General features: G+C 40.8%; 2 protein-coding genes across 8 annotated transcripts; one reads left to right on the top strand and one right to left on the bottom strand.

The window, feature by feature from the left end:
- Positions 1–1077: 1077 nt before the first annotated feature.
- tmco3 (transmembrane and coiled-coil domains 3) lies at positions 1078–17266 on the bottom strand. Of its 4 annotated transcripts, none has more exons than XM_051938052.1 (16): positions 17130–17266; positions 14880–15019; positions 13451–13764; positions 12622–12789; positions 10819–10998; positions 10498–10698; positions 10192–10320; positions 10009–10101; positions 9087–9273; positions 7752–7964; positions 4969–5086; positions 4679–4874; positions 4393–4543; positions 4215–4294; positions 3982–4131; positions 1078–2992 (listed from the first exon to the last, which is right to left on the bottom strand). In XM_051938052.1, the coding sequence occupies exons 3-16, from the start codon at positions 13706–13708 to the stop codon at positions 2879–2881; spliced, it is 2238 nt and encodes a 745-aa protein (XP_051794012.1). In that variant the 5' UTR covers positions 13709–13764; positions 14880–15019; positions 17130–17266; the 3' UTR covers positions 1078–2878. The 4 variants fall into 4 exon arrangements, with proteins under 4 accessions (XP_051794012.1, XP_051793999.1, XP_051794006.1 ...); XM_051938039.1 differs by lacking the exon at positions 17130–17266 and adding an exon at positions 15726–15875; XM_051938046.1 differs by lacking the exon at positions 17130–17266 and adding an exon at positions 15614–15738.
- Positions 15842–23342, top strand: dcun1d2b (DCN1, defective in cullin neddylation 1, domain containing 2b). Of its 4 annotated transcripts, none has more exons than XM_051938058.1 (7): positions 15842–15974; positions 18307–18523; positions 18603–18771; positions 18890–19020; positions 19138–19232; positions 19564–19660; positions 20867–23342. In XM_051938058.1, the coding sequence occupies exons 2-7, from the start codon at positions 18349–18351 to the stop codon at positions 20944–20946; spliced, it is 747 nt and encodes a 248-aa protein (XP_051794018.1). In that variant the 5' UTR covers positions 15842–15974; positions 18307–18348; the 3' UTR covers positions 20947–23342. The 4 variants fall into 4 exon arrangements, with proteins under 4 accessions (XP_051794018.1, XP_022047223.1, XP_051794017.1 ...); XM_022191531.2 differs by lacking the exon at positions 15842–15974 and adding an exon at positions 16803–16899 and having other exon boundaries at positions 19138–19220; XM_051938057.1 differs by lacking the exon at positions 15842–15974 and adding an exon at positions 16803–16899.
- The last annotated feature ends 73 nt before the right edge of the window (positions 23343–23415 follow it).

Here is a 23415-nt window from a genome sequence, read left to right as displayed (position 1 = left end):
AGGACTCTCTTATCCCGCCCACGTTTTACCGCAGAGGCTTCTGTTGCTGTCCATCAAGTATAGCCACGCCCCCTGGCTCCGCCAACTTTAACGATTTATTTAAAATTCAGTATTGATTTATTTTAAGATCGGCCACCTGATCTCTCATTTTGACCATGAAAACTAACGGGGAAAAAATCCTAAGCTGGAGAAAATCTGTCTATCAAATTTTATTTTTTCCAGTGATGAATTGGGGTCTATGGAGCAAAAGCTTTTTGGAGCCAACCCTAGCGGACGGCGTGATATTGCAAGTTTTTGACACTTCCGGGTGGGCTTCAATTTTGGAGCCAGATGCTACGTCCATCTATGTGCTGACCTCATGGCTCCGGCTTCCAGGTGAAAACAGATTGCCGTTTCTTCGAACCCAACCCGCCAACAATTCATATATCTTCCGTCTTCTCAGTTCTCCTTGCAAGGTGTTGTATTTTTTCGTCATGCCGAGTCTCATAGTGGCGCCGAAGATTAAATTCCTGGCTTGCATGCACACCAAGCACACGGGTTTGTCATTCACCTCAATGAACGAATAGGAAGTGGTCCATTTGTCTCAGAAAGTCCTACACTCGTCCACTTTTTTCTTTGTTCACAAAGACGTCTCGCTGATGAGCGTCTCAGGGCCAGCAGAAAAGCAGGTAAACTTCCAATAGACAGAACACTACCTACAGGCACGGCTTCCGTATTGCTGCCACCTGCCGCAAGCGCCGAGTCACGGTGCTGTGGCACGCCGTCTGCCCTGAATGAGGTGGAGCGCTCCCAGCAGACGATGTGGGAGCTGCAGTTTGATCAAACAAATGCAGTGGTAATGTAGGTCATAATTTTTTGAATATTTTTTGATATTGCGGATGTATTCCCCGGGCCGGGTCGGACTCCCAGGTGGTCTGCGGACCATACGTGTGACCCCCTCCGCACACAGTATACATTACAAGTAATACTCTCAACCTATGTGCGGCCTCTGGACCAAAATGAGTTTGACACCCCTGCTTTAGAGAGTACTTTTTTGAAAATACCAAAAATCGGAGAGAGAAAAGAAAGAGTGAATACTTCTTTGTCATCTTATTTTTAATAAATAAATGACTTACTTTGACAATGTAAAAATACATGAACATTTGGATGAAAACAGCTCTTCTTTGTGCCTTGGAGCATAACTTATGGCCACTGACCCACACATATGTAAACTGAAAAAGCCTCTCTGTTAACACACCATAGGAAAATAATTGAGAACAATGTTAAATTATACAGGAAAAAGTGTCTGTGCTACACATATTTACATTGCACATTATGAATCAGAAGATGAGGATGTTTAGAGCATGAGATGTTCGCCCTTACAGCGAGATTACACTCCTCAAAGCCTTGATTTTAGTGCAGAGGAGTGCTGAGCAGGCACATAAATTTGACATTCAGTGGTAACTAGTGCAGGGTTTTTCTTCACATGTAGCATCAATGAATACATTTTCATGAACATCTGAATTACTTCTGCTCCCTAATATTGTGTTTCATTTTCAACATTCTTAGTTTTCTAGTGCAGAAAAGAGAGGTTTGTAAGCAGAATTACTGTAGTGTGCTATCGCACCTAAATTCACAGTAGGACGAAGATCCGAATAAACTACAAGTATCATTGATTTAATACAGCAGATGGAGGGAGAAGCAGAATCTGTCTTCTACAATAACCTATATCAGAGCAAGGAAAGTGACAAATAGGAATGTAAATTATCTGAAGGACAGAGGTGATTTTAAATGAAACAAAAAAGGCTTCCCTGTTTAAATAACAAAAACATTCAAACCAAATATGGAGCTGAAACATAGACTGTATGCAAAAAAATGGACGTTGTCTCAATGTCCTTAAAGTGAAACCAATGTATAAGCGCTTTAAACTTGCTTCTTTCAAATGGCGGTGACTCTTCTGGTCCCAAGAAAAGAAGTCAGATCTCACAGAATTCTATGAGAAAATGACCCCACTTTTCAATTGATTTATTATCTCAGTATATATCTTCCTAATGTGTTTATGGTCTAAATAACGAGTTTCAGGTCTCCATCAATCCAGCATGGTGTTCCTTTTGTCAATTATGGCCCCATTGAGAGTAAAACAGATGATAAAGCAGGGTATGCTTATTGCCTCTACTAGAACCTTCCCTCCCTCTTTACATCTGAATGTAAAAAAACAAGATAGTGACAAACACAGGCCAAACTTGAGGCTTCAAACCAGAAGTGACATCACAGCTGAACTGTCAGATTTGGCTCATTTCTTCACAGAGGAAAACTTCAGATTCAACTTCAAGAAACAAATCATTTCTACTTCACATGGCTGAAAACAGTGAAGAGGATAATTCTCTCTTTTTAATTCCTGCACACTTTTAAGATGTATTAAAGGCATCAGAACTGGAAAGATCTCAAACCATTTGTGCTTCTCTTCTAAACTGTCAACACCACTATCAGTTAAGTTGCAGATCCTTTCAAGCCTTCAACATTTTTCCAAAAAGGTGAAGGGTTCGATAAGTTTGGAATTCCTTTGACAGGATGTAGAACTACTTAAGTACGCTATATCCAATACAGTATGGGGTATTTTGTGCATATATATAATGCTGGAGAAATTGTAATGGATAAATGTAACGGATAACACACGGCAAACCACCTTCATGACTGTCTGAAGGAGGTGTTTTTCAGGAATCTGAAGTCAAAATGTAGCAAATATTATTTTCTCTCCTCTAAAGTTGCAACCAAATCTTAAGTCAAGAAGAAGAAGGAGGAGATTTGGTCCAGCAAGAATGCAGCAAGACTTCTTGTGATGCCGCTGGCGGGTGTGCACAACTTACATGTGAACCTTTAAGTCCGCAATTTGGTTTGGTCATGTGACTATTTTGCGTTCGCTGCGAGGAACCCATTTGTGTGTGGTGACTCTCCAGAGCAGCGGAGCCAGCAGCAGACTGAGAGTAGTGACACTGAGGACCAGCAGGTACACCTGAGCAAACATAAAAAATAAAGACTGAGAAGATCTAGCTGCTAGCTCCAGGTCTGTTTGTTGAGCACAATCACAAATATCTATACTGTATCAACATTAGTTTTTGGGGCTGCAGGCAGGAATCTCTGATGAAGGTATTTCAAAATGAGGAGACACAAATCGGTTCTTCCACAGCTGCCTGTTAGTACGGTAGAGCTGATTTAAATGTATAGCTACAAAATATAAAGTTACACTGCTGTAGTGTTGTCTCCCCGTAGGTTTTATAACAGATTTTAGAGTCTGTTAGGTTGTATACAAGGCCATAAACGGCTCCTTCTAGATTTCACGAATTTGACAGTTACGCTTTCTTAAAATTTCCAAAATGAAGAAAATTACTTCAGTAGAGTAATTGCTATTATAGTTATCGTAGCAAAAATCTAATTACACCAGTAATAATTGTCACTATTTCAGAAGCAAATCAACTGCTAATTGACAGAAAATGTATTTGCCACAATTATGCCATTCAAATAATTGTTACAGCTGGTTAATGAAGCAAAAATGGAAAATATTTGCGGTCTTAAACCTCTCACATGTTTAAGAGTTAAGTTTTACTGATCTTCTGTTTTGTATATAACTTTAAAAGGGAATATTTTGGAGTTTGTATTGCTGGTGGGACAATACAAACCATTTTAAAACGTTATATTGGACTCTCAGAACTTGTAACAGGTATCAAAAGACAACATTTTACAGACTAAATAAGTAATATTTGAGTAACTACTACGATGACATCATGAAAAGGATCATTAATTGCACTGATTGCAGCCCGAGTTTAGGATAGTATAATGCACAAAACAGCCACTTAAAATTCAAAAGTAAACAATAGTAAATATAAAAACATATTAATTAGCTCTGAACAGATACAAGACAAAACTAATTTCAGTTGTGAAAAAGATGATAAAACAATCTAAGCACTCCTTTATCTGAACAGTAAAATTACTGCCATGACTAACCTCTCTGGAGATGATACCAGCTCGACGTGCTCGGCTGCCCAGAACGAAGGAGAACTCGCTGACCTGAGCCAGACCAGCCGAGACGATCCACCGGATGTGTCGAGATCCTGGAGGCAGGATCACCGACAGCACCAGTACGGCCATCATGAACTGGAAGGAAATGAGTCGTCAAGTGAAGAAGAAACTGGAAATGTAGAAAAAAAGAGAGCAAAAAAGAAAGAGAAAGACTGCACCTTCATAATGACAAGAGTGAGCGTTAACACCAGCAGGATGGTGAGTTCGTACAGGACAAACGTCGGGAACACGTGGAGACCTGCAGACACACAAAATGACTCACTAAAGTCTCATTTTAAACCATACAAAAGTGCAACACAATCACTAAGCCGAGAACTGTCAGAAGTTGGATCTGACCGATAGATGCAAAGAAGATGATGGCAAGGAAGTCCCTGATTGGTTCGATGCATCCCATGACCTCCGCTGTGACCATGTGACCCTGTGAGGACAGCAGAGCTCCGGCCAGGAAGCAACCCAACTCCATAGAAACATCCAGAAACTCTGTTACCTAAGAGTGAGTCAGCAAGGGAACAATCAACACAAGTAGCTTCTAGTGTTGGAGAATACTGCTCTGGAGAATAACTGTAAATAAACAGATACAGACAGCGAGCTGAGAATAAAGGATTAAATGAAAAGAGCATACCGTCAGCATGAAAAAGACAAAAGCTGCCATCCCCAGCACCAGGATCTCCTTGTTGCCTTTGCTCTCAGCGTGCAGCTTCTTGTAGTAAGGGCCAATCAGGAAGGATCTGAGTAACAAACACAGCAGCAGCACAGCAGCCAGAGACCCCAGCACCTGGCCCAGGAGATACAGGACACGGAGACTTCCAAACAGAAAGCTGGCGTTCACAGAGGGAACAAAAGGTTTACAATGCTGTGTGTACGCGTGTGTTTTTAAAAGGGAGAAAACACATATGAGAACAGCTAACTGACCTGTCCAGATCCCCGCTCTGAGCCTGGATCAGAGTCGGCATCACAGCAATGAAGAGGCCGAGCTGAACATCTTGCATCACTAACATCCCAAGAAGAACGCTGCTGTAGTCCAGGTCACCTGTCACACACACAGAGACACGTTACTGACCAATGTTTCATCAAACACGGGTAGTCATTAGTCTGAAAAGAGTATTTCTAACATACAGTGTATAGTGCAGCACATTGTGAGAGATTTTTAATACTATCTGCTGCTTTTATGTCAATGATCAGTTAACTAAAATAAAAAAAAGAAGCTACAAACATGATTTTGTTTTATCTACCTGAGTTATATCTGTCACTGTACCTGCAACCCACATATCTAGTAGTTAAAACCAAACAGATAGTACCGATAAAAACAGTTTCGACAGTCTGCTCTGTAGATTATCTGGAGTAATAGCATAGAAATAGAGGACTGTAAAAAGATGTCTTGTTGTTAACTTTTAAATAAATGTCATTTTTTAGTGCTGTGAGCACCACAAACAGAATTAAGCGTTGGTGTGGAGGTCATAGAGATGGATATTATAAAACTTCAGCACATAAAAATATAAGTGTCTGCACGGCAATATACAGGGGTAAGTAACATGCAGGGCCGTTCCCAGGGATGTGATTTGAGGAAAGTGAAATTATCTGAAAAATTCAGCCGGGGGTCTGGGGGTCAGCGGGTCCAGAGCAGCGCCCGGTGGGGGGACAAGGGGGGCAAAGCCCCCCCGAAGCTCCTGGGTTTTAGTGTTAAAGTGTCAAAAGTGGACTAAAATAGCAAGTAAACATAAAAGAAACAAGTCATTATATTCATCATATACACATGTATTCAAGTCAATATGTAATATGATAAACTAACAAGGAGCAGAAATTCAAAATCTATGAAGAAGATACCATTCATCATGACTCAAAAAAAAAAGATTTAAGAACTTACTGAGTACATTGTTGGCTCTAGCCATATATACATATATAAACAAAATACTGACTAATGAACACATTTCTATATAAAACAATATATATATATCTATATTATCATTTTCTGATATATCTTTTTTTAATATATATGTATGAATTATATCGATAGTCTCTATATGATTTATATAATCATTTTCTCTGATATATTGATTATATTAATACTCCATCTATGATTTATATATAATCATTTTCTATGATATATAACTTCTATTTATTGTTTTATATAGAAATATGTTCATTAGTCAGTATTTTGTTTATATATGTATATATAGCGTAATCATATATTGTCTCTTCAAATTATTAAAATAGGCTAATTGACTTTACTGCCATTATCTGCTTCTCTAACATATATTTGTGTGTGTGTGTGTGTGTGTGTGTGTGTGTTTACAGTGTTTACAAAATACCTGTCTACAGTCGAGCTTAATATCAGAATATTCTAATACTGTTAATCCCGCTATGAATATTAAAATACGCCAAACCATTTGTCCTGTATCATAGCTACAAGTATGACATTTGCAGCAAAAAAAATAAAAATGCGTGAAAATCAGTTTAATATTCAGAGTTAAGATGGATTAAATGCGCTGTCAAAGAGGGCGGCCGTATTTCTCGCTGCGCAGCAGCCCGAGCGGCGTCTACGCTTTGTTATGTCTATGGTTGCAAGTACACACTACTGATCCCGTATGTTTGGTCCTGTTGTCGCGTCTCTTCCCTCTGTCGGGTGAAAAAATTGCTGGGCATTTGGTGGTAAGAGCGCTTTTCGTACAATTTCCTGGCATGATTTTTCGTTTTCATGTGGTCTATCAGCGCTTGGCATCCTCTGTCGCTGTATTTTGTCTCATCGTCGCACACCATGCACCTCGCTTTCCCACCTACATCTAACTTTCGATAATGCTCTCCAATCGTTGTTTCCAACTCGTGCTTTTGCCAGCGCACTGTTGACAACTACGTGCGATCCAACCCTATACCCCTTACACCCTATATTTTTTTCTCATCGAATTTGGGCGATTCACGTTGGGTCTCAAAATTGATACACCAAATAACATGCCTGATACGGTCTCGGAATATCTAAAAGTCGTACCTTGGGGGAAACGAAATCGGATTTTTTGGGGTGAAAAAATCGGAATTTTTTTTTGAAACGTAAAAAAAGCGGAATTCCGCGAATTCGCGGAAAAATCACATCCCTGCGGACCGTTCCTGACTCATTTGGCACCCTAGGTGAGACCCTCCCAACGCCCCCAGCCCAAAAAAAGATATATATAAAAAAAACGCATAATCTAACTTTAAACATTTTTCATTTTATTGAACATAAATTACACACTTAAAAACACACACACATTAAATAGCTTAAATAAATATTGAAATAAATTGTAAAAGTGCATGCAAATAAAAAAAGAGTTGAACACAAGGATGTAAATAAAAGCACACACTGTTCAGTTTGAATTATTTGACTGAACAAAGTTTACAACAAAAACAGTGCAAACTGTCTGTTTTTCTTGAGTACATCAGCCAGCTTCTTTGTATTTTTTGTCCATTAGTTAACTGTCTGGTGAAATAATCCTGCTGACACCTTCTACCATCGCCATTTTTGGGAAAGGTGAAATTGTTTTCTAATTGGAATGGTCCCCTTTGAATAAACTCTGTTCTAAGTTTGTCAGATAAAACAGATGGCCAGTCTGCCGGGTCTATTGCTGGAGCTGATATATCCTGAAGCTGTCCTGAAGTGAATGGGACAGGTTGTCTTACCTCTTTGAAGCCTGGCAGCACTGGGGTGGGGATAGAGGAAGGTGTACCTATTTGATTAACAGGCTGGTCTGATGTAGAGGGGACTGTGGGTATGTTTTCACTGCTTCCAGGTTGGGTGTCAGAGAGCCCTCCATCACTGGGTACCAAGGTGGATGTGGAGGCTACTGTTGATCCAGTAGTGGCTGTTGTTGAGGTGGATGTGGAGGCTGCTGTTGATCCAATAGTGGCAGGAGTGGAAGATAAATATTTCAGAAGTGAATCTAAAAAGAGACAGTAAGGTAATTGATTAACTGGGTGTTTACATGGGAAGGTAAATACATGGTAACACCTGACATAATAACATCCCTGACCTAGGACTTCTGAAACACAGCAGCAAGCTAATGTCAATATAAACATCTCAAAATTGTAACATGCAAATAATTACTGTATGTGGAACAACAGCTTCAGTACACCTGTTCTAATTAAATGTGATACACTGGTGACATGTCTGATAAAGACGATGTAATCCCCTCCTGTTGTACGGCCCGTCTGGGACGCATGGAGTCATGTTTCCATTCATATAAATATGTAAATATTCTTAAACTTGTGTTGAAGTTGATCATTTATTTTAATGGCTTAAAATAAATTGAAGCCAGTTAGTGAAGTTCAATGACGCCTACACACAGGCAACGGTACGAGACTGTCAGTGCGTCAGAGCACAAACTTTAAAAGAAACAATTTCTATCAACAATGTCATCACTACGTGCATTTCGTACATCACTGTCTTTGATACTTTCTTCAACACAGAAGTAACTTTATCATATTGAAAGTGAGCTAACAAAGCAGCACTAACAGTGCTGTCACTACGAGGGCTAACGTTAGCCCATTAGCATTACGAGCTAGCCGATACGCGGTTGTGTGTTCATGCAGTTTCTTACGCGGTTGTGTGTTCATGCAGTTTCTTACGCGGTTGTGTGTTCATGCAGTTTCTTACGCGGTTGTGTGTTCATGCGGTTTCTAACAAAATATTTGATGACACCATACCTCGACTTCTTTCTTGCTTCTCCTCAGCTTCTTTACGCTTTTTTCTGAAATGAGCTCCAGAGGGCTTTTGCCTCTTCATTTTGGAAGTTCGGTGTATCCGTCACTGTCAACACGGATCTACCGGTGCCTATTTTCTTCTTAATCTAAAAAAAACAAAAAAAAAAAACCTGCGGTGCCGCCCCCCGGCTGGCTTGCGCCCCTAGCATTTGACTATTCTGCCTATTGGGCCGCACGGCCCTGGTAACTTGTTCTCTTGAGCTGAAAGACACACAACTTGTTCCACTGATTCCTCTACAATCTTTAAAAATTATAACAGAAATGTGGGTCCAGAATGTAAGCAGGCAGACACACCCACATACCTTCTTTGTCCCCTCTGCTTCCTCCTGCTAGGAAGCGGGACACTAGAGGAGTGCTGGACAGAGACAAACAAGTGGAAATGAAGACCGTCTGAGTGGGTCGAATACGAAGGACTTGTCCCCACAACAAACCGGCTCCGACCATCAGCAGACTCAGGTAGCACGACCCCTGAACAGAAGTCTTCCAGACCTGCACACACAGTCATGCTTCCAACAGTTCAGTCTATCATTTCCTTCCCTGCAACCATAACTGCTACTTGCCCAACACCAAACCTAACCTTATCTGGACCTTCTAACCTTAACCCTCCTGTTGTCCTCATTTATGGCACCAAAAAAATATTGTTCCCTTGTCAGAAAAAAACTAAAAAATTCATTTTTCCGCATTTTCAAACTTTAAAACAGATCAATTTGACCCGCAGGACAACACAAGGGTTAGATCAAATTTGTTTAATCAAACTAAACACAGCACACTAGAAAAAAAACAGTATCAAACAAAACATTCAGCTTCATCAAAGCACTATTATTAATTCTGCTTTTCAGGTAAAAACACTGATGTCGGCCAATTGTCAGGAAAAGAAATTTCAAAAAAGTTAACAGGAGAACTAGATACTGACGAAAGAAGCAGCAGAAAGCAAAAACAGAAGTGAACTCTCTTTAAGTTGAAGTCAACTATGTACTTGAAATTTCCTGTTAGAATAACAAGCAGCAGGTGGTTATTTAATCATATATGCATTATGCAATTCCTGAAATAAAGTTAGATGAAAGAATGAAGTATAAAGTATTTTTCAGCACAACAAACCATCTTGTAATCTAACTTTTAAAGTTTAAGTGTCATCAAATTTTTTTGGTTCTGCTTTGCGACAGCTTTATTTTAGGTGTGTAACTGAACATAACTTAGCGAAGTCTGAAGCAAATTCTTATTTACCTTCCGAAGGCGCTCAGGTGAGAACTCCAGTCCCACCACAAACAGAGTGAAGAACACACCCAACTCCCCCAGAGTCTCCACCTGAACCATAGACTGCAAGACACAGACAGAAGCAAATAAAACAACAACTACTTCAACTCTGGGGTTCTTTAAGTGATGCGTTGACACTACGATTTCACACACCTTGATGCTGTTGAGGCCAGAAGGACCAAGCAGAACCCCACAGATGATGTATCCAAACATGGGAGGAAGCCCCACCAGAGTACAAATCCAGCCACAGGGCAGAGATAGCATCACTACTGACACCAGGTCCTGTATAGACACGTAAAAACATGCAGTATGGGTTTACTGGTATCAAACATTGGAAACTGCCCTAATCTCAGCATTATTAAGGATTCAACATAAAGAAAGCCTGGATTTTTGAAATCCAGGCTTTCTTATGTAGCCTGGATAAACTAGGATCAAAGCTGTGTGGGAGGAAAGCTCAACCTTTATGAAGTGATGGTCGGCTCTTGGCATCGTGGAGTCTCGTGGTTTAGTCAGGACATACTGGTTGTTCTGCGAGTCGATGAGCATGCTCAGTCCCAGGTCGTCCTCCACTTCTTTCTGCCTGGACTTGTTCTTCCTCTTCCCTCCATTCTCCTCATCTTCCTCCACTCTCAGCACTGCCTCCACATTCACTCCTTTCATCTATGCAACAATTACAGGAGGAGATTTCAGGAATTTGAAGTGCACATAATTATTAATCTTCACAAGATCTCCTGAAACACTTAAATTGACCAAAGTCTGTAGAAGCAGTAGTTTGGTGACCTGTTTGTTGTTATCAAACGCATGCTCCTCAATCTCCTCCTCTAGTCGATCTGCTGCCTTCCTGACATCCTCCAGGATCTCATCCAGCATGGATAGAGTCTTGTTCTGGGCCAAAGCGCTCTTAACAGCTTCCTGTTGGTGTTTCTCAGCAGCTACCAACTCCACGTATTCCTGTTCTTCCTGAAGGAGAACAACAAAGACAACACACACAGGTGTGCATTAGCCAAGTGGCAACTTCTGGGGCTAAAGAATGAAGAGAGCATGGAATTGCTAAAAATTGCAATTCCTTGATTGGCCCCTTGAGGCTGGCTCCAAATGAGGGTCAACCTCAATAGACCTCCATGTTAAAATGTCCACCTTTACAGCAGAAATAAACATGGTTACAGTCTGGTACAATAAATGCCTTTGGTTTTCAGGCTGGCATTTTCTCATTTGTGACGACTGGATGGTGGCATAAGTTTCATATAATGCAATCATTTGAATTGTATCAAGGCTAAAAATGATGCATGCACAATTTGGGGAATAGCCACTTTCCGACATGTTTGTATGAGCTCAGTAGAGGAGGCCTATGAGTGCAAGAAGATGAAGTATATGGAGCTTGCCGCCGATGCAAATCAGCGAGGCTAGAAGGTGAGGGTCCGAAGGCTTCGTAGCCACCTCGACATTCAGGCTTCTCCAGATGATGGGAGTATGCTGGAAGGCCCACTGGCAGGCGATCAAGGACCTCTCCAGAGCTGCTGAAAAGGGAAGTCAGTGGCTGTGGATAAAGAGAAAGGATTTTACCTGAGCCTTCAAGTAGATGGCATCTAGGGGGTGAACCTGGGATGCTGGGATTCACTGCTGAACCCTCTGGAGGTGTTGCAGGCCTCTCAGCAAAATACCGATGAAGGAGGGCACCCACTTGATAACCCAGATGATGCCCTCACTCACTTGACCATCCCACAGAGTCTTAGGTGTCTCATGTACGCAAGAAGGGATATGAACACCTAGTCCTAGGTCATAGGACAGTTCATAGCCCAGTAGCATTTGCATAATCCACCTCAGCTCAACTCACACTCCGTCTCTTTGCCCATTTCTAGATTAGCTGTATGTTAGACATAGTCAAAAGTTGTCCTAAGCCACCACACTGAGCTTCAAAATCGCTCTTTAGGAAACCAGTAGTTGATGTCACGGAGAGTTTGTCCATCTTTATATACAACCAAAAGTAAAAGTCAGTAACATGAATGTTAAAAAAGAGGAATGTGGCAGAATGTGCACTCTCAATCGGCACACAGAGGAAACTCTTGCTTACCACATTCATAGGCCACTTCGCATACAACTAAACACAATCTATTCTGCCTTTGATTTTAGGAGCAGGTAACATGGTTGAAATCAACATTTTGACTCTTGACATATGAATGCAAAGCAAACTTTACTTAAATTACAGTTTGCTTGAAATTATTGATTTGAACAACATTTTGCAGAATGATACCATGATGTGATCATGTTTAGAGCTGAGAAGAGTATTCGCTTAGTTGATTGGCAGATCATTAATCACTGATTTTGATAGTCAGTTATTATAATTTTTGAAGGTAATCATGCAAAATGGCAAATGTCTGATTTTCTCTCCTCAAATGTGAAGGTATGCTGATTTTATGAGTTTACTATCCTTTTCAATTTTAGCATCTTTAAGTTTTAGACTGCTGCTTATGCCCTTTTCACGTATGGCTGACAAGAATCTTCACAGGAAACTCTATATATGATATCAGTACCATCAACCACTCTGGCTGAATACAGATGTAGCATCCATGAAACTCTGCTGACCTTTATGGCTGCCTCTCTGAGGGCCTCCAGCCTCTGTCTGCTGCTCTCCTTCATGTTGACCACATCTCTGTAGTCTCCTTGCAGCGCCCTCTGCAGGCCGTGCACCGCCTGGAACACCAGGTGCTCGCTTTCATTCAGCTCCTTCTGGAAAACTTCCAAAGTGTGAACCTTAATGTGGACAGAAAGACACCGGTCAGTCACTGAACCGTTAAGTATCTGGAATCCTGTTTTGCTCTAGCTCCTGTATGCGATCTTTGTGCAGTTCAAGTTATGCAGTTCTATGTCTTCATCAGAGACTGGACATGATAAATATGACAAAACAGACCAATATAATGAGCTATAATAAGAAAAAAAGGTACATTACTCTAAGGAATGCAATCTACTTCACTTAAGAAATGTTTCAGATAAAAAGGAAAATGAGAATTTGCTGTTTTTAAGACACCAACAAATCAAAACATCAACTTTTCACTACTTCCCTTTGTTTTAATACCTCAGGATTAATTGATTTATCTAAACAAAGACAGATTCATGCTTTTTGAAAGTAAGTTCTAAGTTTCAGGTGTTAGCTGCATCTGTAATCTAACCAGGGCATCTCCTCTGTATGTGTGAAACCTGAACTAAAGTGTGAAACATAACCTTGCAATACTGTTGTGACCTATTGTGGCAACAAGAATGTGTCAACACACAGAGCTAAACAAACCACTCGGAGGAGCTGATGATCTGTTGTCTCACACTATGTGTACTGCAGTAAAACAGTCTAACAAATCACTGTATTATGATGCCAATATAAAGCCTTTAGTCCATCTGGTGTTTATTCTCAGTCTGGTACCTGGAAGTGCTTCTCTGGATCTGAAAGGCCTTGGTCTCTTCCAACAGCATCTGCAGCTGCTGCCAGCTTCTTGACAACCACATTCTTCTGATGCAGGAGGCCCACCAGCCGCTTGCAGTTGCTGGCCACCCAGCTGTGGCCGTGCGTGCCCCCTTTGCCCCGATAGAGCTTGATGGCATGCTGGGCCACCTGGTCTTTGTGCAGCAGTGCAAGTGCCCCAGCCAAGCCAAGGCACAGCAGCCAACATGTGACCTGCATCCAAACCTCTACTTTAGTCTTCACCAGGATGAGGGGTGTGAGGAAGAGAAAGACACCTGGAGGTGGAAAAAGGAAAGAGCATGGCAGGTTATTGGAGCACAAGCATGACTGTTAGCAAAAGAATCAATAAAAAGTACACATTCAGATGCCGAAATTAAATGAAAGTGCGGGTGTCGGAAGAATTTAACGAAGTAATCTGGTTGTATTTTATATTGTTGGTGAGAAATCCCATAAAAATGCCAAAACTAACAATGAAATATGGACTCACAACAGTTTTATCTGTGTGATCAAAAAATGTAACAGCTTGTTCATCTGTGCCATAAAGTTACAAAGTTACCCAAAACCTATATATATAAAAAAATACAACACAACATTGAGTCACATACTCAAACATTTCCATTACTGTCATTTATTTCAGTCCCACCTACACCGCCCTGCTGTCATAAATTCTCACTAGGGCATCAAATGTGCATTTATCTGCACCTGAAAAGAGTCCCCAACATACACATTATTTACTCTGGATTTAGCAACATTTGCTGAAGATGTATAGTACTCAGCTGTTTCACAAGTGTGCATAGACCTTTTTAAATTATGTGTAATTTAAATATGTATTTGTGACTTGTTTTTAGAGCTCCAAATCTTCAGTATAAGCAAATGGGCTTAGTGGTGAGCTACAGACAGGCTGGGGCAGGTGGAAAATATGAACAGATTGACTAAAAAGTATTTATTTTGGTCTCTTCGTAGGATTTTCTAACAACAATTAATACCCTTTAAAGAAGACAGTGACAGTTGGTCTCAAAATGTTTACTTTCATGAAAGACTTCATATTCTTTTCATGTGGGCTCCTTTGTACAGTTGTGCAGTCTGCTTCTTACTATTATCTCAACACACATTTTAATGTTTAAGCAGGGTGTGGTCACAGCCAAACAGTTGTTAGTGCTCATCATGTGACCTGTTCTACAGGCTGCTTTTACTGTCTAACTGCACCTTAACTTGACTGAGCACATCACGTGTCTAAATTCTAGTGCTACTTGCTATTCTACCTACAGCCAAAGTGACTCAGAATTGTTAGAATTTCTATCTACACCTGGAAAACATTGTCAGTAAAGAATGGTGTCGGTTGACTTTTGAATCTTTAACTACATCAGCTTATTGACCAAATGCAACTCACAGCCAAGCCGGTCCACGCCTTTGTGAGCATGAGTCAAGCCAAAGTGATCTTTAGTTTCCAAACCACTCCTCTGTCCTCCTTCCTACAACTGGACTGCAGCCACTCTGCTGCTGGTGGTGGAAATCAGTAGCGCCACTGTTCTGTGTTGTTGGGGGGAAAAAAACAAAACAAGCAGACACACATCGAGGTCCACAAAATTTAACAGCATACATTTGACAAAATAAATTGTTTCAACTCTTTCAAGATTAGAGTGTAAGCTAAATAACAAAAAAAAACTGACATGTAATGCAAACCTCTCTATTATCTTTTATTAGTGATAAAAACCCTCCGTTATAAGTAAAAGCCCAGCATTCTAACTTTTACTTGGGTTAAAGTGCATAGCATCCAAAGTAAACTACTCATTATGCAGTATATTATTGTTACTGATGCACTAACGTGAAATTTTAATGTTGCAGTTGGCGTCACTGCTTGGTGGTTTCATCTATAACTCAGCAGCTGATCATAAAATGGGTTTGTATGGGGAAAAAACAATCTGAAAAGCACCAAATACTACAAGTAACACTCTGATCTGCACTTAAGTTTGGACTCTTTAGTCACCAAACACCTTATCTGACTCAGAAAAATACACAGCTAAAGCAGCAAAAAAAAGCAACAAACATTATAAAATCCCTACACTAAAAACACAAACCGAAGCTGGACACACACCCAGCACATGACTGATGTTTGAGACATACCAGGAAACAGCATGGTCCGTGAAATCATCCATTCGTCCCAAACACAGACTCCTTAACTCTCATCACTGCGCATATGAGTGGAAACAGAAGATTAAAGAAAAGCTGCCACTACCTGCTAAATATGTGTTCACCGTCCTGGATCCTAACTCCACGATTGAAGGAGCAGCAGCAGAAAAGGGGAACAATCATGCTGTTGTACCGCAGCACCACCACCATCACCGACACCCCTCCTCCCCTGCCACATAGCTGAAGCCAGCGTCGGTGCAGGCGTTCACCGTCTTTACTGAGTGACTAACTTCATGTTTACTCCGACCTGCAGCCCGTCGGTACAAGTGCTAGCAGCGGGGAAGCTAACAGCCAGGTAGGAGTGACTGCTGTCGGTGAAATCCCTGCTGAAGCTTGTGACACTTTTTTTTTTTTAATGTGGTGAAAGTTCAGGTCCTCGATTCCTCAGCTGTAAGTAAAGCTAAATTAGCCTCTAAATTCCTCCGAGCTGTCAGACCAGCTCCAGCCAGCTGAGTCCACACACACACTCCCACCGTTGGGCTAACACAACTTTGCTAACATTAGCAAAGAGAGGGGGGGAAACAAGCTGTCATGTAACGTTGACGCGGCAGCAACTTTTTCTAGAAGCGTCTCTTCAAAACATTGTCACAGAGAAACACGAAGGGCAGGTAAAACTGAACAACTATTGCGTTGTTTTCCGAATATAATCGTGTCGATTTAATTTAGATCCATCTTCAGATTACTTCCGAAACATCTTTATCAGATTTGATATGGGAGTTGTAGTTTTCAGATGTTGTGTATTTTCTGCTCGATAGTGTCAAGTGTTTTTGAATTCGAGGCAGATTTTCTCAGGTTTATTTAATTTTGACACTTCGAAGCGGTTGTTTAACGCGGTGCTGCTTCTTTAAAACAGCAACAGCACGGTTTAAAATAGTACAAAGCTGACTTTTCATCGACTGCGGTTGCTCTAAACTTACAGTAGTGGGGTGGTAACGCTGTGTATTAGATTCAAAGTAATATTGGGATATAATTACTGGATTTTTTTTCTCAATCAGAGGTGCGTTAATTAATAACAACGTAAATATTTTGCTGAAGCACTTGTCAGCCGATGCAGAAAACTGCCAGGCTAAGTCTAACCAAAACACAGGCCCTGTTGAATTGCAGCTACGGAACTCCATCTCCCATGATTCCAGTGACCATACGGTAGCGCAGTTCTTTTCGCGCATGCGCAACAGGGGTAATTGGATATCAAGTTGGCCAAAACAGCGGGTGATAAAATGGTAGGTAAGATTAAAAATGAGAAACCGGGAGAGTTGTTTAGTCCCGTTTAACAAGTGGCCCAACCGGGAGCGTCTGTCACTGCCGTTAAGGAGGCGCCGCGGTCCGGGGGGTCGGGGTGTCCTCGGCCAAGTGTCGCATTGTCAGGGTGATGTGTGTCGGGAATATGAGGGAAATGGAAGGTCATTTGTTGGTATTTTGAGATCGGACACCCGCACTTGCTTCCACGTACCTTTCCCTTTTTGGTAGCTCGCCTTGTGCAGCCGCCCCGGTGTCAGGAAAGCCTGCAGGATCAAACGCCCCCCTCCTCTCCCTCTGCCCAGGAGAAAGTGGGTCGCCGAGCAGTGGCCTGTCACGGTGAATTTGCTGTGTGATCATCGGGTGGGTCAGGTCTGCAGTTCTGCAAAGACTGGCAGTCCTCCCCGATGAGCCTGTACGTTAAATTAAACAAGACGAGCTGTTTGGTGAACTGACGGAGCCCCGTCGCGGTGCACTTGCAAGTGACACTGTTGTTTTCCACATGCTCCTGTGCTAACATGAGGGTTGTTGCAGTCTTGGTGTGAGTCTTGTACTTTTTAATTGCATGCATGCATTGCCGACAGTGTCCGCCCAAGCATAAAGTGTTGAGGTGCCGTTAGAAGAAGTTTCATTTCCAGCTTGTTATGAAAATCCAGGTTTGAATGGAAATCAGATCTTTGCACTCTAATGTACTCTACTGGGACTTTGGTTGTATGTATAGTCTGAACTCCACATGCATGTTTCTGCATCCCATTTACCCAAACCTGGCAAAGCAGACACCCGTCCCAGGCCCCAAAACGTAGGGGTCCTCAATAAGACTGCAAGATAATGGCAAAAACCGACAGTGACATATTTTCTCTCGCTGCAATATTTACAAATAATAGTTAGTAAACATCAGCCTCTCTGATGGTGTTTGTTTTTGCAACCAGAACCTCCTTTCAGTGTCTTTCTCCCCAGTTTCTTGCTCATTTTGCTGTGCACGGGTAGTCTACATGTCAACAAACTCTGTTCATTGCCATTACAGTTGAACAAACTGTAGTTAATTTTGTTATATCTTACATACATACTTCTCCTGTGTATTTATCATGGAATTAAGAAGCATACAAATGTTCTTGTATAAAAAAGTAAATAAAGTTAGCATAGTGTGCTTTACTTTCCGTTGCCTGCCCTGAGGCTATTGTGATGCCACAATATATTGTGCAGCTCTAGTCTTGAAGGTACTTTGTGATGGTTACATTATTTGCAATTATCTATAGTTTCACATCTGTATTTAAAGGGGTGGTCGATGTCAAAAATCTAGCTTTAATTCTTGTTATAATACACTTTATATTATTCTTTTATGCTGTATATTTCATATTATTCTCCTGTCTGTCTGCCTGCTTGTCTTACAGCACAAGTTGAAGTCATCGCAGAAGGACAAGGTTCGGCAGTTCATGTCCTTCACACAAGCCGGGGAGAGGACAGCCGTGTACTGCCTGACGCAGAATGACTGGAAACTAGAAGTCGCCACAGACAACTACTTCCAGAACCCAGACCTCTACTACAAAGAATCCATGAAAACCTCAGTGGACCGCAAGAAGCTGGAGCAGCTCTACAACAGATACAAAGGCAGGTGCATTTCCTGTTATCAAACCCAGTGTTAGCAGCGACGCAGTGTTTTGATCTCTCCTTTGTGCTGTCTTTGCAGACCCTCAGGATGAGAACAAGATAGGCATCGATGGGATCCAGCAGTTCTGCGATGACCTGACTCTGGATCCAGCCAGCATGAGCATACTTGTGGTGGCGTGGAAGTTCAGAGCGGCAACACAGTGCGAGTTCAGCAGGAAAGAGTTCCTGGATGGCATGTCCGAGCTGGGGTGAATGACATTGAGTCTGAAATCCACAATGTTTGGTTGTTAATTGATTATTTCACTACATTCCTGACACATCCCTTGAATTTCACATCCTCATCATCTTCTTCTTTGTTTCCTCCAGCTGTGACAGTCCTGAAAAACTCAAAGCCATCCTTCCCAGACTAGAGCAGGAGCTGAAAGACACAGGAAAGTTCAAAGATTTCTACCAGTTTACCTTCAATTTTGCTAAGAACCCAGGCCAGAAAGGTTTAGGTAAGCAAAACTTGGAGGAAACTAAAAATGCTTTTTAGGAATTTGTCACACAAAAAATTAAGATGAACCCAATAATATAAAATGTCTAGTCTTTAAAGTAATTGATCTACTTTCCAGACCTGGAGATGGCTGTTGCTTACTGGAATCTAGTTCTTACAGGTCGCTTCAAGTTCTTGGATCTCTGGAACCGCTTCCTGTTGGTGAGTGTGGAGGTTTGCTTTTCTCTGTTTCATTTTTGTGTCATTGTATGAGCAGGTTAGCCAGATATCTGAAGGGTTTAAAAAAATATTTCTGTCACATTTTAGGTAGGTTTTGTCCTCCTAAATTACATATACTCACAAATAAGCAGCAAATTAATGCAATCAACAAATTTTTATCCCCTAAAAAATACCACAGAGTTAAAGTAACAGCTTTTTGACAGTGCTGACTCTTAAAAGTTACAGTAGCTTTCATTAAGATATTACTAAAAGACTGTATGTATGTATTTCATTCCTCTGATTACTATGTTACGTTTAACTTTTTCTGCAACTGTGCTGCATTCAGGAACATCACAAGCGGTCTATCCCCAAGGACACGTGGAACCTTCTCCTGGATTTTGGAAATATGATCGCAGACGACATGTCAAACTACGATGAGGAAGGTGAGTTTATGAAAAGGATGAATGAAAGCAAATCAGTGGCCATCTTGAACCGAACAATAAACATTGAAACATCAACAACAATCAGTCCGTTACAATACTCTGTTATCTTCTCGTAAAATGACTCATACATGCATGAAAGTCATTGATATCGATGACTTTTCCAAAGAACTGATCGATATTGTGATGCATGTAACCTTTGTTTACATTTTTGCCAGAGTTCCGACTTATGGCAAAAATTGACTTACAACTATCCGTAGGAACAGAACTCCGCTGTAAGTGGCGAACCCCCTGTAAATCAGTTTAAATCTGATTAAGTCAGACCAGATAAAATGTCAAAGAAATGCCTGACTGATTCACAAATCAAAGATTTCATCTATAAGTGCCGGATGTTCAGCATTTTTATCACTTTCACTCAGTCTGTCATCTGATGCAGCTGCATTATATCTTGTTGGGTAAATTATCAAGTAAACGAGTGTAATCAAATTAAATGGTGTATGGTAAAATGCTTTACTCAAGCTGTCACATTGAATATTTTTTCTAATAACTTCCTTCAGTATTTACATAAACAAGGGTGTAATTTCTTAGAATCTTATTTTTGCCACCGTTACTGTGATCTTTTTTTAAACTTATTGTTCACTTACCAAAATCCAGATGGGAGAAGCGCTGAGATGATGTTAAAATTCTCATTCATGCACTTCATTTTTTTTCTTTGCTCCGAATATTGTCCGTCAGCCAACATACAAACTTCCTGCCTTGTTGGTGGAGGCTGTTGGTTTGTTGTTGTGCTCTGCTTGTGGGGAAGATTGAATTAAAAGCAAAAAAGATTTACAGTTATTTTGACAAAAAAAAAAGAAACTGGAAATCTGGAAATGACCATCAATCAAACATAATACAGTAAAACACACTGCTCTTTCTAATACAGATAGAAATATAATAACATTTAGTGAGTTTAAAAGCTCATTGTTGATTTTCAAGCAACAAATGATTCTTTTTTGAATTATGGATTTATTTTAGATTATGAAAAGCAAAGAGTGCAAGTGTAATTATACATTACTGTTTTCTGGATGATACAAACTTAGATAAATCAAGAAAACATTCATGTCACATGTATATACTTACTTGCTTTTTGTGGGAGAACTTCTACTTTCATTGTAGTGCTCATTTAACCCATTTAACTAAATCTGTACTTTCTTGCTCTCCTCTCAGGGGCCTGGCCCGTCCTCATCGATGACTTTGTGGAGTTCGCTCGGCCGATCGTGACGGGGAGTAAACGCAACATGACATAATGTTTGTCCCGGCCTCATGCAGTGGATGGAGTTTGTGTTTCTTCCAATTTTCTTTTTCTGAATGAGGTTTTGATACAAATGAGCCAAAAAGAGACTACTTCTCAATAAGCCTGTCTGCAGCTTGTCATCAAGATTGTTCTTCCGACTGCATAAGATGCCTTGGATCGGGAGTGACCTAGAAAACCAGTTCAGAATGGAAAGCAGGAAGGGGAATCGACAAGAGAGAAAGCACTTGTTTTTGTTGTTGTTGTCGTCTGCTGGCTTGGACACACTTTGGAGCTGCAATATGGAAATGATGGGTACGCTAAAACTCAAATTACCAACGGGTGTAGCTTTGAGCTGCCGCTGTGGACTCATTAACAAGCACCCTTGGCGCAGTCGGAGCGAGCTTTTAGCACATGCAGAAGATTAAGTTATAGATGCAGTAGGATGTGGCCTCTTATAGTTGTGAATGGACCAGTATGTTAAAATCTGCATGTTTTTGTCAGCTGGTGTGAAGCAGTGCCATGGATGTTGCAGAGGAACAGAGTGACCCACATTATTTTCACTGAGATTGTGTTGCTCTCTAACAATCACACCGAGAGCAGAGCAGAGGAGTGCTTGTTTGTCGTTGTGCGTGTGTTTGTGCGTGTGTGTGAGAGAGAGTTTGGAGAAGGTTAAACATATTGCCTATTTTACAGTACAATGCTAAATATTTTCGTTTGGTTTTATTAATATAAGAAGCTGGGACGCTATGATTCACCTTTACCGAGTGACAGTGAAAACGTTCAGATCCACATTTTGTATCCAGACTGAGAGTTGGACGGAGCAGCATGCTTTTTGAGCTCAGCACCAGCAGAATCATATTGTTACAGTTGTAAAATAAAAAATTCACATAGAAATAAGAAGATTCAATTTTAGAAGGACAAAAATGTATATCAGAGAAAAACAGGAAATGGCATTTATAGTCATGACTAGTACATAAGAAGAATTTAGGATCCTCATTTTTAAAATGTTACAGTGTTACATTTTTATTTTTTTTAGTTTCCTTGATCTTGCAGTGTGTCAACATGTGTACACAAAGAGAAACTGACTGGCACATTGACTGTTTTCTATTATCCAGGTGATGATCACGTATCACCTCCGCAAACTGCACTGATTTACACTTTTTTTCTGATTTAGGACTGCTATTTTGTTTTTAATCAGGAAGCACAGCATAGTGCTACAGAGCTATTCGGGTTACGACTGTAGGCTTCACTTGCACACTTTTTAAAATGAACATCTACATCACAGCCAAGAGTATTTTCACTGGTTGTTTACACTGTTGGAGATTTTGGTTTGCAGCTTTTATGTTGAAGCACCATAGAACTACTACAGAGGCAAACAAGAACACTGCTTGTGCTGCCATCTAGGGGTGGCTGTGGGGTATAGCATTTCTCAATGCACTGTATTCAGACACTACATCAAAAACTTGAGCCTTTAAAACATAGGGGTCAGGGCAGTGCTATTTACGAGACTTAGTGTTGCATTTTCCGTGTAATTATTAACACTACGCCACCCTGCGTATGCTAAATGCAGCGTGACAGAAGGTAGAGCTCAGGTACAAGTCGTTCTCTCCCACTCATAGTGAGCAACGCTCAGCTTCCTGCACCTACGTTAGTGTTTGCCATGCTTTCTGTTCTGAACAATGGCGTTGATCTTGTTGTTGTCTCCATGACTGATCCCTTTGCCCTGTGTTGACACGTGGATGGAAATATCACCGCATCAAATTTCTCTGTCCTGTCAACAGCTTCCTACAGGGGAAATAACTGCCTTTTATTAGTTATTAAGTTAATAAATATGTTGGAATACCCATATTTATGTATACATAAGTCATAAGCTACGGTGGTGTGCATGATTGTAAACTAAGAAGTTCAAGGCAGAATAGGATTTTAAGTTTATTATGAATTCAGTCCCACATTGAGTGCAGTGTCAGAGAAGACTGTAGGAGCTGATTAAGTGTTCATCTAAGCAAGCTAGACATGTGTTGGTTGAATGAAATAGCTCATATGAAGTGTTCCTGATTGCGTTACAACTCCTCCATTAAACTGTCAAAGCTGTACACAAACCTATCATGGATGAGGCAATGACGTGTGAAAGTTTTTTCCCAGACCCGACGTTCTGTGTGGTTCAGAAGCAAGAGAACATCTTTCAGTATTCAGTCTGTTAATATGGTACATTTGGTACGTTTTTAGTTGTTAAATGTGTGATCCACTGTTTCTAGTCACGCAGATCATTCTTAATGAAGCAGTATTATTTTTCCCAGCAGGGAAGCAGGTATTTACAGAGTAATGTTTTTTTTTTTTTTTTTTTTGCAGAAGCGTACCACGCATTGTTTTCTTGAAAAATGTTGTCAATAAAGCATGTTGTTTTTAACAGTCTTGGAGTGGATGTACTTCTGTGTAGCGCTTACTTCTGATAACAGATGTTTGCTTTGTTGTCAGCTGCTTT

The sequence above is a fragment of the Acanthochromis polyacanthus genome, chromosome 2 (genome assembly GCF_021347895.1).
Source record: "Acanthochromis polyacanthus isolate Apoly-LR-REF ecotype Palm Island chromosome 2, KAUST_Apoly_ChrSc, whole genome shotgun sequence".
NCBI lineage: Eukaryota > Metazoa > Chordata > Actinopteri > Pomacentridae > Acanthochromis > Acanthochromis polyacanthus.
The sequence above is the reverse complement of the archived record's forward strand: the minus strand, read 5'-3'. Positions and strand labels throughout refer to the sequence as shown.

Excerpts from the sequence above, each read along its gene's own strand:
- tmco3 (XM_051938052.1), bottom strand. The coding sequence starts at position 13,708 with ATGCAGGTCACATGTTGGCTGCTGTGCCTTGGCTTGGCTGGGGCACTT. Across the intron at positions 4,875-4,968 it reads CAGAGCGGGGATCTGGACAG|CTTTCTGTTTGGAAGTCTCC; the intron begins GTCAGTTAGCTG and ends TGTGAACGCCAG. Across the intron at positions 4,544-4,678 it reads TTGTCTTTTTCATGCTGACG|GTAACAGAGTTTCTGGATGT; the intron begins GTATGCTCTTTT and ends ACTCACTCTTAG.
- dcun1d2b (XM_051938057.1), top strand. Across the intron at positions 18,524-18,602 it reads GCTCTACAACAGATACAAAG|ACCCTCAGGATGAGAACAAG; the intron begins GCAGGTGCATTT and ends CTGTCTTTGCAG. Across the intron at positions 19,233-19,563 it reads TCCTGTTGGTGAGTGTGGAG|GAACATCACAAGCGGTCTAT; the intron begins GTTTGCTTTTCT and ends TGCTGCATTCAG.